This window comes from Lates calcarifer, linkage group LG20 (genome assembly GCF_001640805.2).
Source record: "Lates calcarifer isolate ASB-BC8 linkage group LG20, TLL_Latcal_v3, whole genome shotgun sequence".
Classification (NCBI taxonomy): Eukaryota; Metazoa; Chordata; class Actinopteri; family Centropomidae; genus Lates; species Lates calcarifer.
Window position 1 is genome coordinate 21,669,240 of NC_066852.1, and position 26,426 is coordinate 21,695,665.

The 26,426-nt window shown below is 41.7% G+C and overlaps 1 protein-coding gene across 1 annotated transcript in view; it reads right to left on the reverse strand.

Moving 5' to 3' along the window:
* Positions 1–26,426, reverse strand: part of LOC108893744 (protocadherin-16) — an 83,186-nt gene that overhangs the window by 19,678 nt on the left and 37,082 nt on the right. Inside the window, exons 5-6 of the mRNA XM_018692061.2 lie at positions 2,306–2,494; positions 286–517 (exon numbers count right to left, since the gene is read on the reverse strand). Coding sequence (XP_018547577.1) covers positions 286–517; positions 2,306–2,494 — 421 coding nt within the window. The remainder of the gene's footprint in view (positions 1–285; positions 518–2,305; positions 2,495–26,426) is intronic.

The following is a 26,426-nucleotide window of genomic DNA, read 5'->3' on the forward strand; positions in this document are numbered from 1 at the left end:
AGCAAAATTCATTTTTTAATTGCATGAAATATGAAAGATGTGGTTAATTGGGTTTTGTTAAAGCTAGCTGTGTCATCAGCTAGCCTTAACTAGCTGAACAGCAGGTGGGTTTTTAACTGTTTTCTGGTTTTCACGATGACACATTTCTATGGCATATTTTTTATGGTAAGTAGATTGTAGCGTTAACACAATTTTGACCAAATGTGTGTAGGCTACAAACTATGTTTTGCCTTTGTAGGGCAGAATAGCTCATCCATATATGACATACTACACACACACACACACCTGTGTCCTTGTTGAGGGTGAAGAACGTGGAGCCTCCTCCAGGTACTGTGCGGTAGGTCACCCTGCCATTTTCCCCAGCATCAGGGTCATTGGCTGTTACCTTGACAACGGAGGTTCCCGGGGCGCTATGGGTACTGAGACTGACTGTGTAGAGGACTGGATAAAAGGTGGGCCGGTTGTCATTAATGTCCACCACTGAGACCTGCACACGGGCTACTGAGCTCAGACCACCCTGGAAAAGAGACACATTTTGTATGAGCTAGATTTGATAAAAGAGTTTTGTGTTAAATTATATATATATATGTTTGTATGTCAGCAGAGTACACAAGGTTACATGAACTGGCACCAATGCTGAAATTATATCATGGACGTTTACTGACTGGTCTATTGAGATAAAGGGAGACTAAATCAGAAGAATGGATATTTTTCTTAAATCACATCCTTCCTCCCTTCCTCCACAGTATATCCCTAAAGACAACATTCAATTTGTTTTCTATCCCTTGGTGACAGTCCAGGACTTTCATGTCATGCAACTGTGACAATAGATTTATGTCACACTGTAAAGACAAAGCAGCTGTAGAGGAAGACAGAGAGATGAGTTCTCTGTAGCAGATCCCTGAAATATGGAGCCAGCCAACCGCTGTATGCATTTGTCAGCGAGTCGAATAGTTTGCACTCATTACACTGTAGCTGTGGGCTTAGTTTTACAGGGCCATTAAAAACAGGGATAGTCAAGACGAAGGGAACAGACACCAGCTGGATAGAGCTGGTGCACCCTAGCGCATTCTTCTAGGGAAGATGCATTGTGGGGGCTGGGTGGTAAATTATAGAACCTTTACCTGAGCAGAGGTAAATAAAGAAAATGAGAACACTACCTCTACTATGTCTAATAATGATACATGCATAGCAATGGCTATGTATCTGTTTCTTCATGTAACCCTACTATCCACAAGAGAATGAATGCTTTATTGCACCTCCACTACCTATTTAAGTGCATCCATTGTGATTAACTGATGCTGTAAGTGTGCATGGGTCTATTGGGATGGTCCTAGAACAAAGATAGCGTAAATGTGGTCAGGTAAGGCAACATATTTAATTTAAATTAATTTAAATACACTGTCAAAATGGATCTGTTTCCCTACTTCTTTACTGTTTTCCTCCCTGAACTCCATCTGTTTTCCTCTGATTGCTTTGCCATGCTGTTTTGCGGCTCTCCTGTCATTTTTTGAAGACACTGGGTATGGGACAGGATGCTGTCTTCTTCAAACATGTTCTGAATGTGTCTTTGATCAGATTTATTTTCCTGCAGCTGTACACGTCTTTAATTTGCTTTCAGCCTGAAGCTTTGATCAGATGGAACACTACACACTCAGTTGGCAATATGTTCAGTTACAAGAGTAGCACAAAGAACTAATGCTTTGATTTTTGTGTAGTTTTGGTATCCTTTGGACATTTATTTCACTCACAATTAATTAGGCTTTGATTGCACAAAAGATGCAATGGTTAAATTCATGATTTTTTGAGGGAAATGCTCTTATTTGCTTTGTGGCCAAGAGAAGACTGATACATGTCTGTACAATAAATACGGAGCTACCACCAGCTGTCGCTTAGCTTAGCTTAGCATGAAGACTGGAAACAGAGGGAAACAGCTGGCCTGGCTCTCTCAGAAGGTACTGAAATCTAACTTAACATGTCATATCTTGCTAGTTTAATCTGTACAAAACCCAAATACAAAAGCATTTTTACTTGGGTTTTATGGACGAGCACTGTTACCTTTGCTGGCCTAGCTGTTTTTTCATGCTTACAGTCTTTGTAGCTAGTCTTCTGGCTATTGCATCATATTTATCATACAGAGTGGCACTGATCATTTCATATAACTCTTGGCAAAAGGGCAAAACAAATTTCTCAAAATGATGAACTATTCTTTACGGATTGATTTGTACGGGAATATTAAAAGGTTACAGAGATTAGAATTACTAATCACTACAATCTTTACAGTTTAGGGTAAAAGTGTTCTTACTCCATCCATTGCAGTAACAGTCAAGTCAAACTTGTCCAATCCTTCATCCCGGTCTAGAGCCGTGCTGGTGCACAGCTGGCCTGTCTCCTTGTCCAGGGTGAAGTGTGTTGGTACCACGGCTCCAGAGCCCGAGCCCAGAGTGTAGGATATGGTACCAAACGAACCACGATCCTCATCTGTGGCTGACACCTGAGGGGAAAGAGACATGAGGTAAGTCATGGATGGTCCAGTAGTATCAAACAGCCTGTGAGATATAGAAATTTCAAATAGCGTCACACCAACACAGTGAGCAGGTCCCAAAATCTGCGTGAAAGAAAACCTACATGTGTCATAATTATTATATACGAGCTAAGGGCCTTTCTGTTATCACAGTAATGTCCCATAATACAGTCACCTCATGAGCACATACATCTGCACTTGTCCAAATATCACACACCATAGCACTACTTGTTATGATTTCCAGAGTACTATGAAAAAAAACAAGCATCTGTGAGAGCAATTCACTTTTTAGATCAGGTATATGGTGTGCAAGAATATGGATAGATCTCCCCTGTGGTGTGTTTGGAAAACTGGCACAGGAACAGGTGGTGGGGTGTATCCATGGATACAGAGCGAGGGAACTGAAAAGAAACCTACAGTAAAAGAGAGGAGAGGAGCAGACAGTGTTGACAGAGCTCATGAGTTTGGTTCAGAGGTCAACAGAGGCACTTAAATGAATGTTGGAAGGTCAAGTGACATGAACTGGTTTTCAACTCATATTCAAATAAGATACAGGCTGACTTACTGGGAGAGGGACATTAACCATTACATCATTTTTCCTCCTTCAACTGACTTCAAACTGTTTACACAAAGACACACAACAGACAGAGGTCCTGCTCTAATATTCGACCCATTTCTTTCTCCTGCACACACACACACAAAACACACCCACACAAATATACATGGTATGCTCCAACCAAATCTATTAAAACACTCCAAAATCCCATAATACAACAAAGATTTCCTTGCAAAACACAAAAAGGAAATGTCCTCTGTGATCTGGGATTCTGCCTCTGACTGAAGTTTTACACTGGTCCATAACATTGTTTGGTGGCATTTATGGTGCTTGTTCAAAGTAGCATTCGCCCTCAGATCTCTAAGCCTTGAAGGCGAGCCAAGATCCAGGAGGCTTCATGATATCACCCCCTCTCTGTCATATAGTCATCTCTCATAAGGCAACAGTAAGTGTTTAATTAAACCATGACAAAAGACATTTTATTTTTGTGCAAATATGGATGAACATTTTCTGAGCAAGGAAGAATATTTGTAGTATTTTCCACACAAATCAACTTCTTAAAAAAGGGTTCAAATTGAAAAAGACAGAAATAAAAGACACATTTCTCTCATCTATGCTTCTTGTTAAATGATTTCATCATGCGTCTGAATCCTACATGTGAACTTGCCCTGGCCCTGAACCCCACAGAGCACAAGACCACCACAGCAGACATCCGGCAACAACCTTCCTTCCGTCCCACCAACACATGTCTTCACCATTACACTTACCTACTGGCTATAGACAGACAGTTACTCCTATAGGATATTAAAATGGGAATATTAGAACAGGACCTTGTGGGGTTTTGAGCCGCAGTATGTCCATGGCTAGACGGTTGTGGTTTTGGAGAGGTCAAACTGTACCTCTTCCTTTGGTCAGCATATACAGCTGGGGGTTTTAGATCATTGCTGGGATTTCCTATCGAGTACAGTGTTGAGACTGACACTATCTTTGGGATCTAGGGCTCATGTCTGGGTGTTCCTCATATCATTCTGACTGTCTGTGATGGATTAGCCACCTGTGGTGATGAGAACTGGATGAACACATATATGCTCTCTCACACTTGCATATATGATGACCCCATCTTTTGCACTAAATCTAATTAAAGGGGTTTAAACACCCATGACCGCCCACCTGGTCATAGGGTGACTTCATCACCACAACAATCTGTAGATCATGAACAAAGGTGAGGGAAAGGTTGTTCTACCGTGAAAGACATACAGAAATACATGAATGCACTTGTAGGTCATTTTTGAATGGAGGCTTAGACTGGACAGGGCTTGCATATAGAGGCTAGGACCAAGAACAGGACGTTGATTCTCCACACACTTTAAAATTTAAAAACCCACAACAGTATGGTATGGATTCTTCATGCTGGAAAACATATGCAATACAAACACAAGGAGGTACTACAGTGAGAAAAAAGGTCTATGCAAGCACACTTTCATGGAAACCTTGGGAGCTATAAAATAAAAGATGTAATGATTTGAGTTTTTTCTGCTGCATTATACTACACACACCGCACAGTGGTTATGTGGTTCCAGACTTGAAATGGCAAAGTGAAACGGAGGAGAAAAAATACAGAAGGACGAAACAGAGACAGACAAAGCTGCACGGCTGACAGTTTTGTCAAACCACAAAACAGTTTGAAATGTGTAGCAGAACAGAAGAAAATCACATCAACCCTCCTGAAAAGACAGGAGCTTGTAAGGATCAACTCTGTCATCAGTACATTTCCCTCCTGTCAATCCATCTGACAGCACAGCACCAATGTTAAGCTTACACTACACAGGCCAGCAGGTTGGATTAAGCTGACAAGCCGATTCAATACCAAAAAGTCTTCTTCCAGTTTGTTGCCCTGTTCTGCCTTTACAGCACTTCTCAAACAAAAAAAGTAGCACAGTTTTAAAGCCAACAAGGTAGTCTAGTAAACACATACGCATTTAAAATGTCTTCTTAAATCAAAAGATCTGGTAGGCCAGGCGAGGGTGTTTGCCAGAGAGGAATTCCTCCCACGCCGGAGCCTGTTCTCTGATCCATGACCAGCCAGCCAACCCCCAGCGCTGCACACCTATTCCTCATCGTGCTCTCTGGAGGTGTCCCGCCATGATAAACATACAACTACATAGCAACACAAACACAGACAGCTGCCCATACCTGTCAACATCTAAATCTCTCTTGTTCTTAAGTATATGCTTGCATAGTGCTTGTCTCAGTGATATTTGTGGCTATAACATCATATGACTCTCCCACATTTACACAGATTTTTTGGATGAGGGCAATGGCAGGGTGGTCTGGTTGTTCAAAGGTCTGTTCTTAAGTGAAAGGTCAAAAGTTTGATCCCCATGTTTTGTAATGCTCTTGAGCAAGGTATTGAACCTCTTAAGTGCCTCATTACCCATTGTAAGTTATCTTGGATGACGCAGCATTTTACAGATATGAGCTGCAGAGAATAAAAAGAAATTCTTATCCCTATCGTGGTCAATATTATATGTATTATTGGAGTGAACTGAAACTAATGGCTGCATGGAAGGTGGCAAATGTCTGGAGCAAGGTTCACTTCAGAAAATGGTCTGCAGTAATGCTAAGTACACACAATTTATGGTTAATGGGCTAAAAACTTGCAAAAACCACCAATTTGGTTCTTTTCTATGAGAACACTGATATCTCACCTGACGCCACTAAATTTAGAAGTGTGGAAAAAACATTTAGTAAGCATGGCATGGAGCAGACCAGGGTAACAAGGTGATTAAGGTTACTGTGTCCAGTTAATTTTTTCCAGTGCAATCAGCTGTACCTCTGAAAAGTGAGGTCATATCCATATCAGTTTGTTGTAACCAATGCGGGCATTAAAACTAGTAAAAGCTCTGCAAGCAGTGATGCTGTGAGCAAAGAGCCATGTGCATTCAGCACAAGAACACGGCTCAAAAGTTTCTTCCCTTGTATATTAATGACAACTGACCATACATTTAAAGTTGACAATCATGTCTGTTATGTAAAATCTGAAGCACCAGCTGTGTGTCCTTTTGAACTTTGATATTGTGCACTGGCCTTTGCAGAGCTTTTATCAGTGGAAAAATCATCAAAACACAAACCGACTTTTAAAATCTACTGCTTCAGTCAAGCATCTGCCAGCCATCTGAACCTGTAATACATGAAACATAAATTGATCTGGCATGCCTTCAGTTTAAGATTTTCATACAGTACCATGATTTACACACAGTTTAGTTCACTGACCAACCACTATATATCTGTTAAAAGACATAGCCTCACAAAGTCTCTCACAGCACACGTCAGCCTGGTAAGGACTATGTGAAAAACAGTCAGGAAGAGCGTGCCGAGTATCGGATTCGGCCAGGACTCAGGCCTGGAGTTTTTCGTCCATAGAGAGCCATTCGTCCCTGGCCAGGACAGAAGAGGAGTGATCACTCACTGGAGCATTAGCAAAGATCCAGACCTCATCACTCATTTGCCTCGCAAACACACTCTCTCTCTCTCTCTCTGTGTCTTTTTCTCTCTCTACCTTTCCACTTAGGCTTTCTCAGTCCTTTCAGATAGAGAGGATATCTTTAAGAGGGTCTACTTGGATCTCAGACACACCTAACCCTTTCCTATCCGATACTCAACACTCACACACATCACCCACACTCATCTGTCAGTGGTATTTACTGCTGCACAGAAGGAGTGGTCTCCTGTCTGTGCAGATTAGCAGGTATTGTCTAATGACACCAGTGGGCCTGAATTTATTGTACTGCCAACATCTGGCATACATGTGCCTCAAGAGATACAGGTATACCATCAGCTGTTCAGCTTTTATTTGCTTTTACTACGCCATACTATTTTATCCTTGTTTATTATTATTTTTTACCTCTTTTCTTTCTACTCTCTCTTTTTCATTACACTCATGGCTTTATCCTTTTGCTGTACTGCATCTCTGCCCTCCTTTCCTCTCCTCTATACTCATCTCCTCCAGATGTGGGCGCTGGTCCAGATGGATCCTGCTGTTCTCTGCAGTTTGTCTCTGTAAAACATCAGTTAGTGTCAGAGGGAGTCTGCGCGCAGCTTCTCAGAGGCAGCTGCAGTTCTGCCGCAGTTCAGGACTTTTATGGCTCCTCGTGAAAGAGAGGGAGATATTCTATAGGCTTTCATAGTAAAACCTGTAAAACACAAAGAGTTATACCGGTCTAATCTATTTCCTCCTTCTTGACTGTGGCCAGGCCTGAGTGTTTATAAAGGAATCATCATCTCTGAGGACAAATAGGCCAAGAAGAAGCCTGTATTAATGCAAATCAACTTATTGTAGTTTTTGCCATTGTTTAGTGCTATTTTAAATTATACTGAACACTTAGTCTGAATCTTAGTCATGTTTACCAACGCTTTGATCAGATCTTTCCTTTTTGAAATCATGATTTTTTGTACTCTTTGCCCTCATTTTCTGTTTTAGGTTTGGCAAATCTAGAAAGCGTGATTTAAACCTGGTTCATTGTTTACCATGAGCTGCTACTGACTTACAAAAAGGCAGGGCTAATGGCAGAAACTGTAATAAACCTGAATTATCCTTTAAAGCAGCAGCGATGACCATAAAAGTGCATGAGAGACCTGATGCTTGTGAACTGAATGCATCATTGTTGGATGATTGCTCACAAGTTGAAGTTATTTACAACAAACTGAAACCGGAGTCTGGATTTAAAAGTAATAACTAGTGTTGGGGGTGTTGTATAGAGCTAAAACGTTCATTTAACTTTGTTCCTCTTTTTCCACTGACACATTCCTTCCTCCTCCAGTGAGTTGCATTCCTCATATTAGGCATTCTCAAGTCTCCAAATCAATTTCTGCCTCACTGTTGCCAATGAGTTGAGGCACTATGGGTACAATTAAGATATATGGCAGGAAGGGAGAGAAGGGAGGGGAAGGTGGGAGAGGGAACGAAGGGGGGCTTGGCAAAGGAACAAAAGGCAGGGCTAATGATAACACGAGACCTTGAAATGGGAACACTTCTTATTCGATCTCCGTTCCTCCCTTGACCTCCCCTTTTCTTTTTTAGCGTCTCCCCTCTTCTCTGTCCTCTCCCTCGCTCGTTCTTTCAGCACCCTATTATGGCAAGTGCTTGTTGTCTTTCATGTGGAGTTCACGGCTGGAAATGATTAGGAACATCAAACCACTGAAGGGAAGAGAAGGAGAGGGAGGTGAAAGAGACGGAGCGAGAGAGACTGACTTCTATATTTGGAAGAAAGAATGCTAATATTATTAATGAACGTAATAAGGGATGATGGCCACTAGAACTCTCTTTCTGTTTCTGTCTCACACAAATGTGCATAGCTGGCCACTCGTACACACACGGCAGGGAACATTTGTAGATGCTCCACAATCAAAGCTAAATAGTAAACTATATCATAGAGTTACAGCTTTAGCCCATGGGGTTCAACATGCAGACATGTGGTGTGTGTTAGGAAGTTTATCTTTGGGTTGCATCTCATGTTAAAGAACACAAGGCATGGTTTTACCCACGTTGGTTTAACAATGTGCTGTCACTCCCCGTGCCTGCTTATACTCAAGCCTTAGCAACAAACAAAAGATGAATCTGATACTGTGATTGCAGGCAACTTGCTTCACCAGTCCCACAGCAGCAAGCCGAACAGCGTGCATGTTGCTTTGATGAAATAAAGCATAACTAAAAATGGGACTGATGCACCACAGCGTTAGGACTCTGCTATAATCTAGTAGTGAAGACAACACCAAAAAAACAAAGTCAGTAAGAGGTCAAATCTAAGTCAAGTGGAATCAAGATTACGCCTAACATCAACACAAGTTCTGTGGCCTGCTTTCCAAAGACCAAGCATGAACTATGTTGATACTCAAAAGAATTCACTTTACAGAGCTATAAAAGCAGTGATTTTGTTCCAAACTAGAACTCTCCAGCACTACAACTCAGCTATTACACCAAGACTGTCACCAGTAGCTCTGTAGATCAAGAACGAGTTGTCATCTCTTTCCTAAAAACAGGTAGAGAAAGAAAGGAGAGGGAGCTGACTATGAATGGAGGTTAAAAGTGAGGTCAGCCGGAGATTAAAAGCTGGTTACAGGGATGGACAGAGGGATAGAGGAGCACAATGAGGGATGACATCACCTTACTGGACTCTGAGGAGTGATAAGAGACGTGGGGGATTTAGATGGCAGTGATCCTATCTTGTGCAAAGCCCTGCAATGTGGCAACTCTTAACCCCAGTGTGCGGTTGTGTCTGTGTGTGTCTGTCTACTGCCTGTATGCGTCGGTGCCTCCCTGTCCCCACTTTAAAGATTCTTTTCAAAGTGAATCCCGTGGGCCGTGACTGACAGCTGGCCTAATCAGTGCGGAAATCAGCCCTATTTTTTACTTACTGTTAAATATTTATAGCCATTTAAACCCTGTCTGTGTCCGAGGCCTCAGCGAGACTTCGCTCTGGCTGGAGCGGCAGCTGCTAGCTACAGACCTGCATATCTGCAAAATACCAGAGATTTTACTGTCGCTATCTGATAACGGGGAAGCTAATGAGGAACCTGAGGTCAAATGTCAAAGCTGAGGGATGAGCGTGCACGTTCACCACCCACAGAGAGGAATAAAAATTGTCACTATATATTCAAAATTGCGGTCATTAAATCTGCATTAATAGAAGCAACATGGCGGACAAATTTCATGACTCTTCAACATCAGCTCAGGCAAAGGCAGAGTTGTGTTTTTTTTAAAGCATAATTAAGGAAATCAACGCTGTGCCCCTGTAAGTGATCCTTGGTCAGCAATCAAATTCAGACATTTGTGAGCTTAATGAGGCTCAACGCTGTTACATTGTTGATGAGCAGTGCAACAGTTCTGTTTTCTGTACTTTGAAAATGTCAAAACACTGCAAAAGTGAAGCAAAGGCTGCTACAAGAGAGAGCACAACGCATGACAGAAAAGTTTTTTCTAGGCCCATCATCTTTGATTTACACAGTGAGGTCTGTAATATAAAGTGAGCGATGATTATCACTTATTGTCTTCCAGTTGTAATTTTGCTCCTGAGATGAAGAGAAAACAGTAATTAAGGAGAGAGCACAAAGATGGAGTGGAGTTGGACCTCAGACAAGGGGGGTGGGGGGGGTGTTGTCTAGGACTGTCTGAGCTGCTGGGTTTTTGGATGAATGAGAGGATGAATGATTGAGAGCGAGTGTCCCACGGTTGCCTTGGGGACACCACTCAGGGTAATTTCAAATCCTCTAACGAGCTAAAACAGCAGTGTGTGTTTTAGGAGGATGCATCTGTGTTTCTGCTGCAGCATTTCTCCAAGAATGAGAGCAGACATGTGTGTGTGTATATATAAATTTTGGGCATTTTAGTGGTTTATCCAATAAAAACATGACAAAGAGATGGAGGGAGTGTGGAATCTGTTTTGTTTTTTTCCTCCACTGAGACACCACAGGATTCTTATTTTCTCTTTGAGGAGTGTGTGGGACTCTTTGACCAACGTTAAAGTATATCATAGGGAGTGGGCACTCGGAATTTGAGGGTTAGCATCTTGTTGACGGTTATTGTTTCCAATTTGTGTTTTATGTTCAAAGCATGTCTGCGTGGAAAGACAGGAAGCTAGACGATGGTTCATGCTGAAGAACAAGAATAAACTCCATCATCTACTCTATGGAACATCTGCGGACTTTGCAGATTGGCAAATGTTGTGTCATGAGCAGACACAGAGAGCACTTCTGATTATGGATATTGATCAGTCCATCTGTGAGAGCAAAAAGCACTGAAAAGAGGAAATCAATAGGTGCGATTTAAACACATCTATCATGGAGACAGCTGCTGAAGGAGCGGAGAGAGTCAATGCCAGCTTCCTACGCAAAGCTAAAATATTCTAAATTTGGTTCTGCCATCAGCAAGTCTTCAAAATCTTATCAAAGGGAAGGCAAGATGTTCTGTTAAATCTTTGAACTGGTAGTAAATCAGATATGTGCTGCTAAGAAGACCATCTGTTATCTCCATATTTACATTCTGTGGGTGAGTTTTTCCTGATAAAGCTGATGTTTTACAGTCTTAACATAAACATTATTACCACCATCACTATATTAGTTTGAAATGTTTAGACAAACTTTTCTAATCTGGGGCCAATGGGAAAACTCCTGCCCTCTCAATAATATGGTTCAAGTTGATACACAAATAGAGATACACACAAAACTTTCTAAACATGCTACACAAAGGTTCAGGCTTATCCCTTCTGATTGCACGGCTTCGCTCCACTAAACCAAAATAGTGTCTCTAAGCCTCTGTAGCCCTCCACCTATTTAGTCGTGCTTCCTGGACGTGATCCCCGAGGCCATGGGACAGTTTCATCATGGTCTCGTCAGTCGCCGTGTCGACAGTGAGCTCTGACGCTATGGACAATGATGGGGGGTAAGTTAATTAACACCAGACTCCAGCCAAATAATGCTGAATTTTGGATGTGTCACAATGGTGAGGGACTAAAACCATTCAGACATTAGAACTTGGCAATAAATCAATACTTTCATTTACTGACTCATATTTTGATGATATGTTCATATTGTTTTACTATTTTTTCTAACCAAATCAATGATTCAAAGTAAACCACAATTTTAAAAAATAGATAGAAAAGATAGATATATGTGATAGAATAAAATAAAATTAGTTAGTAAAGTAGAAATAAATTAGATTTAGTTTTGATTGAGTTTTATCTGATGTCAAACTGGAATACTGGAACACATTTTGTTGCAATAAACATGATTAATCTTTTATTATGTTTAATGTGAACTTTGCATACAATATACCTATTTTGAAAACATTGTGATTTTCAAACACTCTGCCCAGGCCTATTTTGAAAATTTACGCAGTTGATAAAACTTCAAACCAACTTGGGAATTTTTGCATGTATCAATCGATTGTGGTCACTCTAAAACAAATTGTCTTGTTTCTCGTGAGGTGCAGACTTGTTTGAGAGGAGAACCCAAACATGACTCATTGAAAAAACCACAGAAACGTTTCGCCGCCACTTCCAACTCTCCAAGAAAAGCTTCAAACATGGCAGATAAAAATGGCTGACCTCATGCAAACACGGGGGTAAACTCCAAAAATCATTTGTCACTGCCACAATGATTCCTTGTATCTTAACGCCTACGGCACTGCCTCAGTTAGGGCATGGCCGTATGTTGTATGTATGTATGACTTATTACATTATTTATCTATTATTATCTCTGCCCAGGGGCTAAGAATACAATAAATCTAGCCAAACTTGAGTTAAAGGATTCTGCCCTGACATGTTTCCAATTCAAACTAAATCACGGGTTTATAAAGTAAATCTGATTGAAACCAAGTCCCCCTCTGTGGAGCAGAGATGTATACAGGCTTCCAGGCTAGCTGAAGCCTGATTTTCCCCAGATAAACATTTATGTTTCAGTGTCATTTCATTTCTCGATCTGTAAACCAACACACAGCTATGTGGGAGGTTCACACTAATAAAGCAGAGTGTGTTTATCATTGTAGGTAAGCTCGGCTTTACTGGGGACAGACTAAACCACCTTTTTTTGCCCTCCAGAAATGGTCACACAAAGAGCCAATAGTCATCTGACAATATTAGTTTCAGGGATGAGGGTCGCTGCAAACTGTGTGTCTGTGCACACGTGTGTGGCATGTGTGTGTCTGCATATGTGTGATCACATCAGTGTGAGTCTTGAGGGTCAAAGGTGAGCCAAACATCCAGCTGCGCCTCTCTTTCCTTGACCCTGAGGGATGAGTGTGTGTGTGTGTGTGTGTGTGTGTAACAGGTCACCCATGAATGAATGTGTCACTGACAAAAACAAGAGGGAGCACCTGTTAGCTTTGTACAAAAGGAAAAAAAGTGTGGCAGCCCTGATTATAGGAAATCTATTCTCATACTTTTTTCACCCAGAAAAAGGAAACGAAAGAAGAGGTTTGTGATCAAAACCCCGTGTGATGTGACAGCAGGGTTAATTTCACTTGTCTTTTGAAGAATGGCAGATCAACACACAGAGCAGATTTAACCAGCTGTGTGTATGTGCGTTTTCTCTCGCTTGTGTCTCTGCTTTCTTCCCTCATTTATGTCTGTAGTTTCTCCATGTCGCTCTCTCTTTCCCTCATTCTTCCTGAGGTCAGGCAGTTAGCGACCTCCACCTCAGGGAGGTGATAATAGTAAAAGATAGCAGGAGCACCCCCTGAGTTTTGAGCTTACATCTGGTGTTGGGTTACTCAGCCGCGACTCCAAACCAAGGATCCTTGTGTGTGTTTGCATTTGTGTTAGTGCACAGTTTTATACCGAGCCTGCACACTTCAAATAGTCAAGCAGAACATCTAACAATGTGGATCTGTAATCCTTCAGTGTCTGTGTATCAAAGTAGTCACTTCTCCTGAGAGAATATACACTGTGTATAGCGGTATAAAAGTCAGCCTATCCGACAAAAGTGAAACACAGGTCAGGGAAAAGTGGAAAAACACTAACAAGCCTGTATATGACCTGTGTATCTTTCTGTGCCTGTCTCACATATGCACACAGCAATATAGACATATGTGCCCCCATGCAATCATCAATCCCCCATTTTGGCCCAAATACACTGATTTTCATACAAACTGAACTTGCAGTTGATTTAATGGACTTCATACACATAAAGCACTAATAAAGGATATTTAAATAAGACAATTAAATTGGTTGGCAACTTTACAGGAAAAAAAATTGCTGGCATTCATATTAACATTAAATTACCATCTATGATATGAGAAACTTCACCAACCTTTCAACAGCCTCTCAAAACATCGCCTAGGATAAAATGAAAAATAACAAGTTGTCACCAACTGCTAAAAGCAAGACACTCGTTCTCAGCTCTCTTAAACACACTCCTGGAAACCATCAGCGAATGATCAGCTTTTTGGGCAATGCTGTGGGATATAACCGGATGTTCTTTAGCTGCAGCCACTACTAAGTCTGAACCAAATGTTTCTCTGACATGTTTTGAAGATGTTTCTGCCTGCTGCTGTTGATCCCACAGTACTGTTGCTTTCCTACAGATGTTTGTAGTCTGACTGAATGCAGACATCTGTTAATGGTGGACAAGATCTCTGCCAGTTTCTAGTAATGTTGTAAAACCAAAACTCATGCGCATTACAGGTGCATATCTGAACATTTCTGTTTGAGCTAATTTACAGTACATCACTGTACATAACCTTGACCTTGTGCATTTCTGTAGTCATGTGGACGATAAGGGTCAAACTACGAGCAGCAGAACTTAACGGCTGCTAATATTAGACCTTAGACTGACAATGCAGCTAAGCTGATTGTGCAGTTAAGAGAAACAGGCAGCTATGATAAATGAATTAGCCTCTGATTGACCGGGGCCTGAACCACAGCCAGAGTCAGAGATGGGTCACTCAGTCAGTGACTGTTGAGAGAAACATAAAGAGGTTCCTCTGTGCGTGCTAACACTCATTAGCATCAGGGTCGACGACGAAATGAAACTTAACACAGTTAGCAAATTTGATGTTGAGAAGGTTAAACTATTTGGGTCCCATGCAAGGCCCCAAAGGTCAAAAACTCCAGCTGCTATGCACGAGGCGTGTCGACAATTAAAAGGCTGATAGGTACTGTTAAAACGCATAATTCTCATTAACCCACACAAGACACACACTCGTGCACCCTAGGCACTCATACTGTCACACAAACTGCTGAATGGTCCGATTGCAGTCAAAGCTATTACATCTTAATGAGTAATATTGATTAACTTTATCCTGCTGAAGGTTCAGTAGCTAAATCTATTTCTACTCTTAACACACACACACACACACACACACACATTTAATTGACCAACAGAGACACAAGAAGCCTCCATGTGTATGTGTGGGGGAAGGATATTAGACACTGCGATTACATATTCATACACAGCCTAAGGGGGTGAAAAACTAGCTTATCCTCATTAAATTAATTTCCTGACTCTGCACATATGAGGTGAATATGAGGAAGTGCTGGGAAACACAGGCCTGATTCCTAAAGCACCTGTTAAATAGGAGTTCATGCAGGACCAAAGCCTGATCCCCAGAATTTTGGCAATGCTCAGAAGAGGCAGCCAAGTTTTTCTCAGGATAAACTGTTCTGTCTCAAGCTACTTTAGCTGCTTAAATCATCTTTGTCTTTCTCTGTTGTTTTTTTCCTCCATTCGGTCCTCACGCTTTTCATCTGCTCTCATCAGTTTCTCGAGAGAGAGGATTAAAGTTAATTGTTCTTTTGGGTCGGCGACTTTCTCTCTCATTTGTTTCTCTGTCCCTCTGATTTTGGTTCTAACAAAAACACAGTCAGTGTAGACAGTGATGGCTCAGCAGACCAGCAGGGAACTTACCAGATTAAAGTGAACGCTGGAGGTCTCATATAAAACCCCCACCAAAAACACACTTGATGAACCAGGTTGTCAGTGATGTAGAGCATCTATTAAAGATACATTCATGTGCACAGAGGTATACAAGCACAACACATGTGCGTACTCCCCCCCCCCCACCAGTATCATCCCATCCTCCACGGTTAGCTCAGCCAAGTGGAATTTCCAAGAAAAACAGGTTGGCTATGCATGATGCAGCCCTGGGGTCAGAGACACAGCCAACTCCTGCAGGGAGCGAATCAGGCAGGGATGAAGAAAAGGGGAAAGAGAGGATGCGAGTGAAAAAAAAAGAAGAGGGAGAGGGGGGGTTAGTGTTGCACACCTCCAGACGTGCTGAAAGAAGTCTTAAATCAGCTGCACGTCCGCACTTCATCAGTCAGATCGCTGGGAAATGACTTCTCAACACAAAGACCCGCTGCAAGCACTGTACAGCACAGTAGTAAGTTCAAACACAAACACTGCAGACGTGAACTGGGCAGACAGGGCCCGAGCCACAGATTACTCTATTGTCTCCAATAAAAAACTCTTACAGCACACCACAGGTATTCACGAGAATGCTGAATACTTAGACAGTTGCTTTATCTGAATCTTGGGAAACTGAAAATCTTAATTGCTTAAACAGAGGCGAAGAAGCAGAGATAAGTGGGAATAAAGATTAATTTAAAGCTGAATGGAGAGACTTTGGCTTCAAAGAAAAGAATTAATGAGACTCCAGTGACTGATTAATTGAGGGGCCTTCTCTATCTTCATCACTCCATCTTTCCTGCTATCTGTATCTCTGCTGCTTTCATTCACTCTGCTGAATCATTACTGTGGCATCTCTGACGTGATTACAGCAAAAGGGGGGGAATGAACGCAGCACTGATTACCTCATTTGTCGTGCAGAAAGTTTTAGCTAATTTACATCCACGGGAGAGATGTCGTCGTCGCACTCCCAAAAAAAAAAAAAAAAAAAAAAAAAAAAAAGGAGAAAATGGTGAAAGTTGGACAGACTTTACAATGTCTCTGGCAGAATGAAAAACAGGGGGAAAGCTGCCAGCAACAACAGGGATGCTACTTCCAGTCCACATCTCAATGGACATGATCAGCTGCGCTCTGCTGTGTAGATCATAACGCACCTGTCATTTCCATCCCACGCAGTAAGAAAGAAGGAGGTGTTAACAGAAGACAGGAGTTAAGGGGATGAAAGAGAGATTACACTAATGGGTATGATGCTGAGAGATGAGGTGGTGACGTCCAGTGTCGGGTATAGTATGTGCTGGGGAGGAGTGGAAATTGTTAGGATAAGAATTGTGTATGAGGAAAAGAGCCTACTGAGGAGGAGCGGGAACAGTGCTAATGTGGTGTGTTGGAGATGGGAAAGAGGGTTAAGAAAGACAAAGCAGAGGGTATAGACGGAAAGCTAAAGGGAGCAGAGGAGAATTAACACTTTGCCCAATAAAGATGATGATAAAATAGTATCGTATTTCTGGTTTTATTTTAAGTGTGTATGAGAGAGAATAGGAATTCTACTTGTTTGAATCTTCTTCAAATGTCGGTCACTGATTTTCACATCATTTTTCCCCCCATAAAGGAGGGGAGGACAGGCAAATGAAGGTTGCAAGGTTTAGCTGGGAGTTAGAGGGGAGATTAGCTTAAAGTCACGGGGTAAACAGACCTCCAACACAGTAAGCCAAGGGGTTCAAGGTAGGAGGCGCTGACTAAGATGTACTAAGCCACACTGTAATGGGAAATGATGGAGTCCCAACTATCACATGGCTGGTCACACAAAGGCCGCCTGGGAGAGGAGTGGACTGGGGGTGGCATAGATTATTACTCAGATCAAAGCCACATTTGAGTGGATTTGGGTTTCAGAAATGGGAGGAGAACAGGGGCAGAGTGCAAGATGAAGGGAGGGCAGAGATCTAAAGATACAGTGAACAGTATTTTAAGGAAGTCAAAGTAGCTTACCCATACTATTGAGTTAAAAACTACACCCCCAAAACACAGAGCATTCACCATTTCTTTCATTATGCACCTGCTATGACAGATTTGCATCCCTCTGCCACCCCTCTTTCCCCACCCCCACTTTAGTGCACGGCTGCCAAAAACAGCTTCTGCCCACGCTTCCTCTCTGTTTGCTTACCCTTTAATGTATTTACTTGACCTCCAAGAGGCATCCACATGATGATGTTTTTCTCACCCCCAAAAACTCCCCCCAGACCCCCGGCTCAGATAGCGGTATCGTACCTTAGCCAGCAAAGCTCCACCATCACCGGGGGTCAGATTTAGCTCAGCTCAGCACTTACAGGGGAGAGTTACAGAGGGACAACTGATACAACTGCAAAAAGAAAAAGTGGGACAAAATACAGCAGCAGAGAGGAAACCGGGATAGAGGGATGAGAACGACGGAGGAGAAGAGGGATGCAAAGCTTGGAGGAGGGAGAGGAAAAGGAGGTGCCTGTTGTCTTTAAAGTCTTATTGGTTTTCTCTTTCATTACAGACACTGTGTTGACTCTGCACATTGCTTGCCTTAACCCACACATACACACACACACACACACACACACACAAGCACTAACTCATATGCATACTGAAACTTGCATTAGAATGTATGTGCATTGCCTCTGTTTTGACATCATACACTGTAATTTAGCTTTTTTTTATATATAGTGGCAAAAACAACAAAAAGTACTTGTTTCAGCAGCAGAACATCAATGTAGACCGGACGTTCCACTCGGTAGCAAACCTCTAGCATGCAGAGATATGCCTCTGTGAGACAAAAGGGTAAATATCCCTCCTGTGTCTCTTACGAGTGAAGCATGAAAGGAGAGCGATTGCAGCTTCTTGGACGATGTAGAAACAACATGCCCCTGTAAATTTCTATCTTAAACACATTGCTCCCAGAGGGGCCAGTCAAAACAGCCCTGTCAAACCCAGTTAGCAAGCCATAGATGCACAATGGTGCCTTGTGTGTTGGGGCCAACCAAAATGCTCCCCAGGTTCCCCTGTGTTGGCCCATCTCTGCAATGACCGGCTATTTCCCTTAAATCCTGCTTCCTTTTTATAATTCTATAGCTTCCTCGTACCACTTCCTCCTCTCCTCTTTCTGTCCCTTTTTTGATCCATGTCCCTCAGTCTCATCTTCATGGCCTCTCTCTGTCTTTACCCCTCCTGTCTCCTGACACAGCTGTATTGACAATTTGTCCCCACTGGCTTGAGCTTTTAATGCAACATGTGCAATATTCTTTGCTGAAAGTAAATCCTGGAAACCCTGGGGTGACTGCCCGTTTAACTGCAATGATTTATTTTCCTTTTTCTCTTTTCTTTTATCTGATACGGTTGCATCGTTCCATCGCTCCATCCTCGTACATGCCTCTGCATTTCAGGTATGTAATTTTTTTTGATCTGCGTTTCTTTTTCCTGTTTGCAGTTTTGGTCACAGTTTACTGTCCGTTACTTCACAGACAGGGTGTGTCGCATTCATTTCTGGATGTGTTTTTTCTTCAGTCTACACTCATTTTGGTTTTGACCGAGGAAGAGAACCCAAAATATTTGTGGTTGATTTTTTATTTTACTTCAGTAACTTTAGGGTGCACTGTGTGTCCTCTGCTGTACATTCATTCAGCAGCGGTGGCACTGCATCACTGGAGGGTAACCCAAATGATAAGTAAGTTTGACTAATATGACACTCAAAGAAATCATCTTCAGAGTCAGTGTCCTCTTAGAAACATGCAAGAGTGTTTTTTGTGAACTGTTGCGTGTGCTTTTATCTTAATAAACATCTAAATATGTTATGTTTCTGAACGGCAACCAGCTCTGAAAGTGGAGATGGTGATGTGGTTTGAAAGTGGACCGCAAGCTAAAACTGGCTCCAACCCCTTCTGTTCCAAAAAGAGAAAACACACATACTGTAAACAATGGATTTTTAGTGATGAGCAGATGGAAATGTTCAGATTTGTTCAGGATTTTCCACAAATTTCAGCTTTAATTTGAATGTCTTCTTCACAAAATGCTGGTTAGACCAACATTCTGCAGTAGCCTCTGTCTAACTACTATTACAGTTGATAGCTCATGGCTTTTCAAGCACATTATTTTGGAAGCCTGTTCGTTGGATCTGAGAAAAAGAAAAGGCCTTGAATCATTTGAGCTTTTTATTTCATTTTCATGATGACACTGGTATTATACTTTAATCTACATGACATTAACAAGGTTGTGAAAAGTCTTAGATTTACCTTTATGAAGCACACAACACTAGTGCAACTGAAGCCAAAGCTAATATGAAAATTTGCATGTGATATCATCTGGCCCTAACGGACAAAAGAGCTGCCAAAGAACCCCTTAAAACCAGGAAAAAGCCTGTTAAGCCTTCATTCCTTTCACACTCCTTCCCCTTCCAGGTCTTTTTATCTCCAGAGTTCTTAATCTCTGTTTTTCCTCTTGTCTTTTGCTTCCCACTCTCCTCCTCCCTCATTCTCTCCGTACTCCAGTCGGTGCCAGTCTCCGCTCCCTTTGTTCTCCACTAGGTGTGGCTGATGACAGAAGGCTAGGGGGCAGTAAACTCAGGCGTTGCTGTAACACACTGCTTCACTGATTCACTGCTTCGGCGCTCTCGCTAATCTCCAGCTCTCACTATGGCACATACTGGCACAGAGCTGCACAGACACCACACGTGGGCACAGGCCTGTGCACACACAGCACGACTGCCATGAGCAAAAAGATACAAACTGATTCAGGCTACAGTATGTAGAGTAAGAGTAAACACAATCACAAAGCCACACACAGAGTTCTAAAATGGACATCTGCAATCTTAAACACATCAGAATAATTCCTGTACAAACCAGTGAGGTAAAATCCGATCTTTCCATCAGCATAATGCATTTTGAAAACTCATATTTAGGCTTACGACAGCAGAACACCAGCTGCAGTGCACCTTCCACTAACGAACTGGCTCCATCAGTGGATACTAGGTTTCCCTCCTCACTCAGTGTTTCGCCAGAACAGCAGAGCGAGCAGTGTCAGGTTCAGAAAACAAAGAAAGAAGAAAGGCTGAGTGGAGTCACACACACACACACACACACACACACACACACACACACACCCAGATGCACTTGATTACTTTGCCTACTCATCATCATCATTGTTTCTGATTGGGCCATCACATAAGATGGGACATTTACACAGAACTAAACAGCACTGTCCTGTACAGAAGAATATAAAACCTCAATTCCAAGATAAGTTATCCACCATTTGAAAACACTGATATCCTGGCTGACAAACATATTAATATTAGTGTGAATAATGGAACAATTGCACTGACACCATGACTGCACTGGTGTTACTGGAATATGAGGAAAAATTTTCCACAAGTGGAAGCAAAATGAAATTTTCTCTAACAGAAACTATGAGCACACTATGAGTCATTATTTCAGTGCTAGTGGACACACAAGGAGTCTTCCTCAATTCATGTCTTGATGGTCCAGTTTTCTCTTTGGCAGACAGGTGGTGCAGATATTAACTTCTCTATCCACAATCATTGCAACAACAGAATGTAAATCATGTATTTGGCTGAATTTCACATTTACATTGAAGCCTGGTAATGTAACTCTTACAGTCAAGAGAGCCTTTACTCACTAAACTGTTCTGCTTCGTAGTAAAATATAAATGTAATTCCATTTAATTCACATGTATCTTTTGTCATACTGTATGATCCATTTTGGTACTAAGCCCTTCACTTGATACACGATCAAGCCAAGTGTTCTAAATAAATTCTACACTTACATTATGCCAAACTTTATGATTACATATGATGGAAGATTACACGCAATCAGTGCATCACTGCTAGATGGCACTACAACAATGTTTTCATTAGACGGCGTCCTCAGGCAGGATGAAATGTATGACAAAAATAAAGTCAGAGGCGAGCAACATTCCAGCTCAAGTTTTAATGTGTATAAGTCCTTGTCATTACCCCTGAGTTCAGTACTTTCCAAATCCCTGGCATGGTAGTGAGCGTTGGATGAAGGGCAGAGACTAGATTAACTTGTCAGCGTTGTGTTAGTTAGGGGTTGTCCTACTCTGACCCGTCTGCATCATGTCCCGCAGCACATGGCTAGTCTGCGCAGGCTTCATCGCACACTGCAGCTGCTATAAACAAGGCTTGGGGCCAGGTATATCAGGTGACTTCCCAGTGAAAACCTAAAGAGGGATTCAGCCTTACTGGCATGACTTAATTCAACAATGATGAAACGCAGCTAAGTGGAGCGCCATGGTTTTGTCATTGCTGAGTATTACTGAATGCTTGCCTAACATGGGCTTTGAAATAAAACCATAGATGAGAGACAGAGGAGCTGTAAAGAATTGGACCAGAGAACTGACACGTTCTTCTAGGTACACCAGACCACCCGAGCAGTGGCTTTGTTCCACAAGAATACATGAAGATGGCTGATAATCCCTGTGAAAGCACTTCTACACACACATACATACATAAGCAAGCACATCACACATCACAGAAACCTTTTTTGGTCAGAGATAACCTCAGAGATAACTGTTACAGCACAGACATGAGTGGAGTGAGAATATTACATCAGTCGCTCTTGTGTCGTGTGTGTAGATGAATCCAAATGTACACTTTCAGGTATTCAAGCATATATTTCGCAGCTTGCAGGGGTTAGTATGTATGATAAGTATTGGAAATTTTATTTCATCTTCTCCCTATTTATCCGTTTGCCATAAATAGCTGACCCAAATCAGTGAGTTACAACACAATTCGACACTGCTACACACCATTTAAATGTAAGATACAGCACAAATTGTTGCAGAGTAAGTGTAACATTTGAATTTTATGGTAAGCTAACTCCATGAAAATGACCAGATATGTTCCTAGGGCTTAGTTTAATGGGAACAAGGACATGAGTTCATGTTTTCCTGCAGTTTACTGAGGAAATAAAACAAATGATTTATGGAGTATAAAATCACTAATTTCATTTTTGAAATTAAATTAGCTTCGCCTGATCCCTCAACTTTTACCCTGTCTTTGAGTACTTGCTAGGTTAAGGTGGATTTCCAGGCTCTTGGACCAGACACTGCAGAGTGAGACGGTATTAGAACCAAGACAGGAAATGATGCGATAAACCAGGAAGTTTCCACTATTGTTGGGACCACAAACGGAAGTTCTGCTCGGGACGATATGCTCAGGAACTGGACCTCTACACAGAGATCACACAAGAAAGCATGGAGACACTGAGCATAAAAAAACACACACGCCTTCACACACTCTCTCAACATTAAGCTATTTCCTCTAATTAACTTCTTCCAACTTCATCTTTTACATTTGAATATACTTCTACTAAGTCTGTAGCTGCCTTGAGATGAATTTGACTAAAGAAAACTTTTTTAAAATGGCAGGCCAACACCTACAACAGAGCTTTTGACTAACATTCCTCAAGCTTTGTAATGTAATAGAGTGGAAAGACTGAGGTCATAACTTAACATAACAATGACAACAATTAGTTTATCACCACAGTGACACAAGTCAAAGCACTATGAAGCTCTGATGAAGTCTGAAAAAAAAAGTATGACTAAAGAATAACCAAGTTATCTACTGTAGTGCTATTAGAAAAGTTTTTTTAAAGTTTGTTTGTTATTTTTAATTATCTGTGTCTGGACAATAAATATTAATCAGTGAATCAGTAATCAGTAAACAGTGACTGTGAAGCAAACTGGTGATGAGCAGGTCTGCTGACAAACTGCAATTTTTAAACATTTAATTCTTCGAAGTACACATGCAGACAAACAATTATGTCTTTGTTCACTATTTAAAAACCTCCAGATTCAGGATGACAACCTGGGCGGTTATTCTGGTCTGACTCAACAATCGCTACAGTTTGCTGACACGCATTTCACACCTCTCCTCGACAGATTCAATTAAACCTTTTTACAGTATCGCCTCGGGAGAAACACGCACATCCCTCCACTCTGCTCTTCAACACAACCCTCCCTCCTCCCATCCCTCTTGTGACACATAAAAGGATTGGTGACAGAAGTGTTTTTTTCTCTTATATCCAAGTCTCTGTCACACAGCATTGATTTACACATCTAGGCTACGCTTTAACTCCTTATCAACATCCCAAATTCTCTCACACAGACAAAAAGACAGACATGTAGAAGATACTGGGTAATTGGCGTACACATGGTGGAGTCTCCAAATGGCTTCAAGCGAGCCGGTGTTTATCAGCATTGAGTGTGTTCTCTTTGGCTCTACTACTAAAACATCTGCCGTTCCTATTCACCAGGCAAACCTCATTATGGACAAGGACAAAAAGGATGCTTGTCAATCAAATCATGATTACATTGGATTTTTGCATGCTGCCCACAGCGACAGACAAACTGTGTGTGAGAGAATGTATGCTCACATGTGTGCAATTGGATAAATGTATGCATGTAAGTGAGCGCCCGGCGGTGACAGCTGGACCGTAGGAGGCGTCGGGGATTAGGTACGAAAACCAATCTCAACCAGCCATGACCAAAGCCCTGTGAAATAATAAAGAAGAAAAGCTTTGCAGACAGAGGCTGAGACGAAATGGACCTTTCATTGGTTCATTATGGGAGCCGAGTCACAGGAGAACACATCTGGATTACTCATCTAGCCTTAATCAAACAGCTGCCTGCGAGTTTGACTGGTTTGAAAAGGAGAATACAGGGTTAATATGTGTCACTGTGAGTGTTGGTGCGTGTGTGCTTGCTTACAGTTATGGTCTCATAATGTAATGAGACTAATTGTGTTAAAATCGATATTTCAATTACAGTGAAAATCAACTTAGAGATGGTAGAGGAGACCCCCTGATGTGGCCGTCTCCTTGTTTGTTACTATGGCAACATGATAGTCACACAGAGAAACCATTCCCTCACAAAAGCCATGGGAGAGAACTGGGTCAGATACTACTAGCAAATATATTTAATTTCCTTCGTTATTTGTTTTTGTTTCACTTAGGTACCACAAGGGCTTAAACAAAGATCGAATGAGTCATGATTCAACTCTATTCTCACAATTGAAAACACATCCAAACAGTGATTAAATGACTGCGATGCAAACAGTGAATTTTGTACTCCTATAAACATGTATTTCAGTATTATTATGAATGCACAAAGGCTCCACGGGGGGCCATCTTCACAGTGTGTGAATGAATCTTTCTTTCTCAATCAATGCTGGTATTTTTCCCTTCTCTCTTTTGGTTTTATTATCCTAAGAAAGTGCAGTTGTAGTAGACAACATAAACAAAGGCTGGTATTTGTTTGAAACCACTTCCTCCCTATGAGCTCCAGATCCTCTTGGGAAAATGATTTGATTGTTCTGTTGATAAGGCACAGCACAATATGCAACAGCTTCTCTCACCATGCTATATTCTTAGACTCCTCGGTCATTTATTCAAAAGAACGACAAGGTTGTTTGAGGACTGATCCTGTGCAGTTTTGAAACTTACAAATCAAAAGAGCCTCCCTCAGCATGGGGCTTGCAAGTGAAAATGAAAAACAGAAATGCAACACGACTTTGATTTACCATTTTGGAACAAACAGTCCTGCCCAGGTAAAGACTGAGCTCTGGTTCTTTCTGAGCTATAAATCCCTCAGGGCACAACAAGGATGCGCAGCTTTCTTGCCAGAAAACTCTCTCTTCAAACACCAAAAGTTTGCCTCCTCCAATCAGAGCCAGGAGAAACTGAACAGGTTGACTTGTCATCACATTTTCGGAGCAAGTGAAATCTTTGAAGCAAGGGCACGTTCCAGGTAACGATTTCCAGAGTGGTTCACTTCAGAGAGATGGGGAATTATCCTGGCACTTGACTGCCAAGGTTAGAACTGCGCACTGTGATGTACATGCCCTGTGAATAACGCAGGCAGATGCCACAGCAAGAGGAGACTTAGTATAAACATCCAGGGTCGGCACTTTGAGGCCTTGCATCTGCTTTTTGGGAGGGCGGTCTCCTAAACTGACCCTTCATACACATGATCAATAGGCCTGTAAATGTTTTAGGCACTGGCGCTATAAGAGGCATAAAATATTGAAGCAACAGAGTGAAACTCAACCTCACGGGATGCAGGAGGGATTGTGAGTGTGTGTGTGTGAAGGGGAGAGGGTAACCCTAGAGAGCCAGTCAGCATTATAGAGTATCCTATCAGTCACTCTACACCAGTGTTTGTATGAAGAGAGAAAAAAGAGACAGGGAAGAGAGACTGTAAATGTCAGAGTAATTTAGCACTAAAATTCTTTCTCCACCAGTTTACATTGATCTTTAAGTTGGTAAGTGATTGGTATCCTGATAAGTCGATAAATTGTATTTTACTTTCACCATTTCATCAGTAACACTTGTCTTTCTTATGGGCAATCATATGTTAAGTTGTCTGTCCTCACACGACTACACACAGAAACACACACAAACATACTCAAGGAGATTATGTATATTTGTTTACATATAAACCATTACACAGCCCAGACTGACATGAGAGATTACCTTTAACCACTCCTGCTTGACCCTCCCACACACTTACAAACACTCCTCTCAGCTCCGGCTCCACATGATTTACTTGAATCTGTATACACAAAATGAACTCAAACCCAAACAGACTTACTCATATACCTACTGTATGCGCTGCACACACACAGTACATGTATGTACTTCAGGTTACTAGTGACCTCAGGTTACTGAGGGTGTTAAATGACAACTGGGGGTGACTGGAAGTTGGGCCTCAACCTTTATGACAGGCGCAACATGATAGGCTGTGTTTATGACAAAGGAAACTGATATCGGCTCAACAGGAAGCTGGGCAGTGGGAGATGAGAAGATTGAAAATTGACTATTTGGAGGAAAATTCTGGTTTAATTCTTCTTAATATCAGTCATCATTTCATTTCTATTGGTTATGACAGGTTATC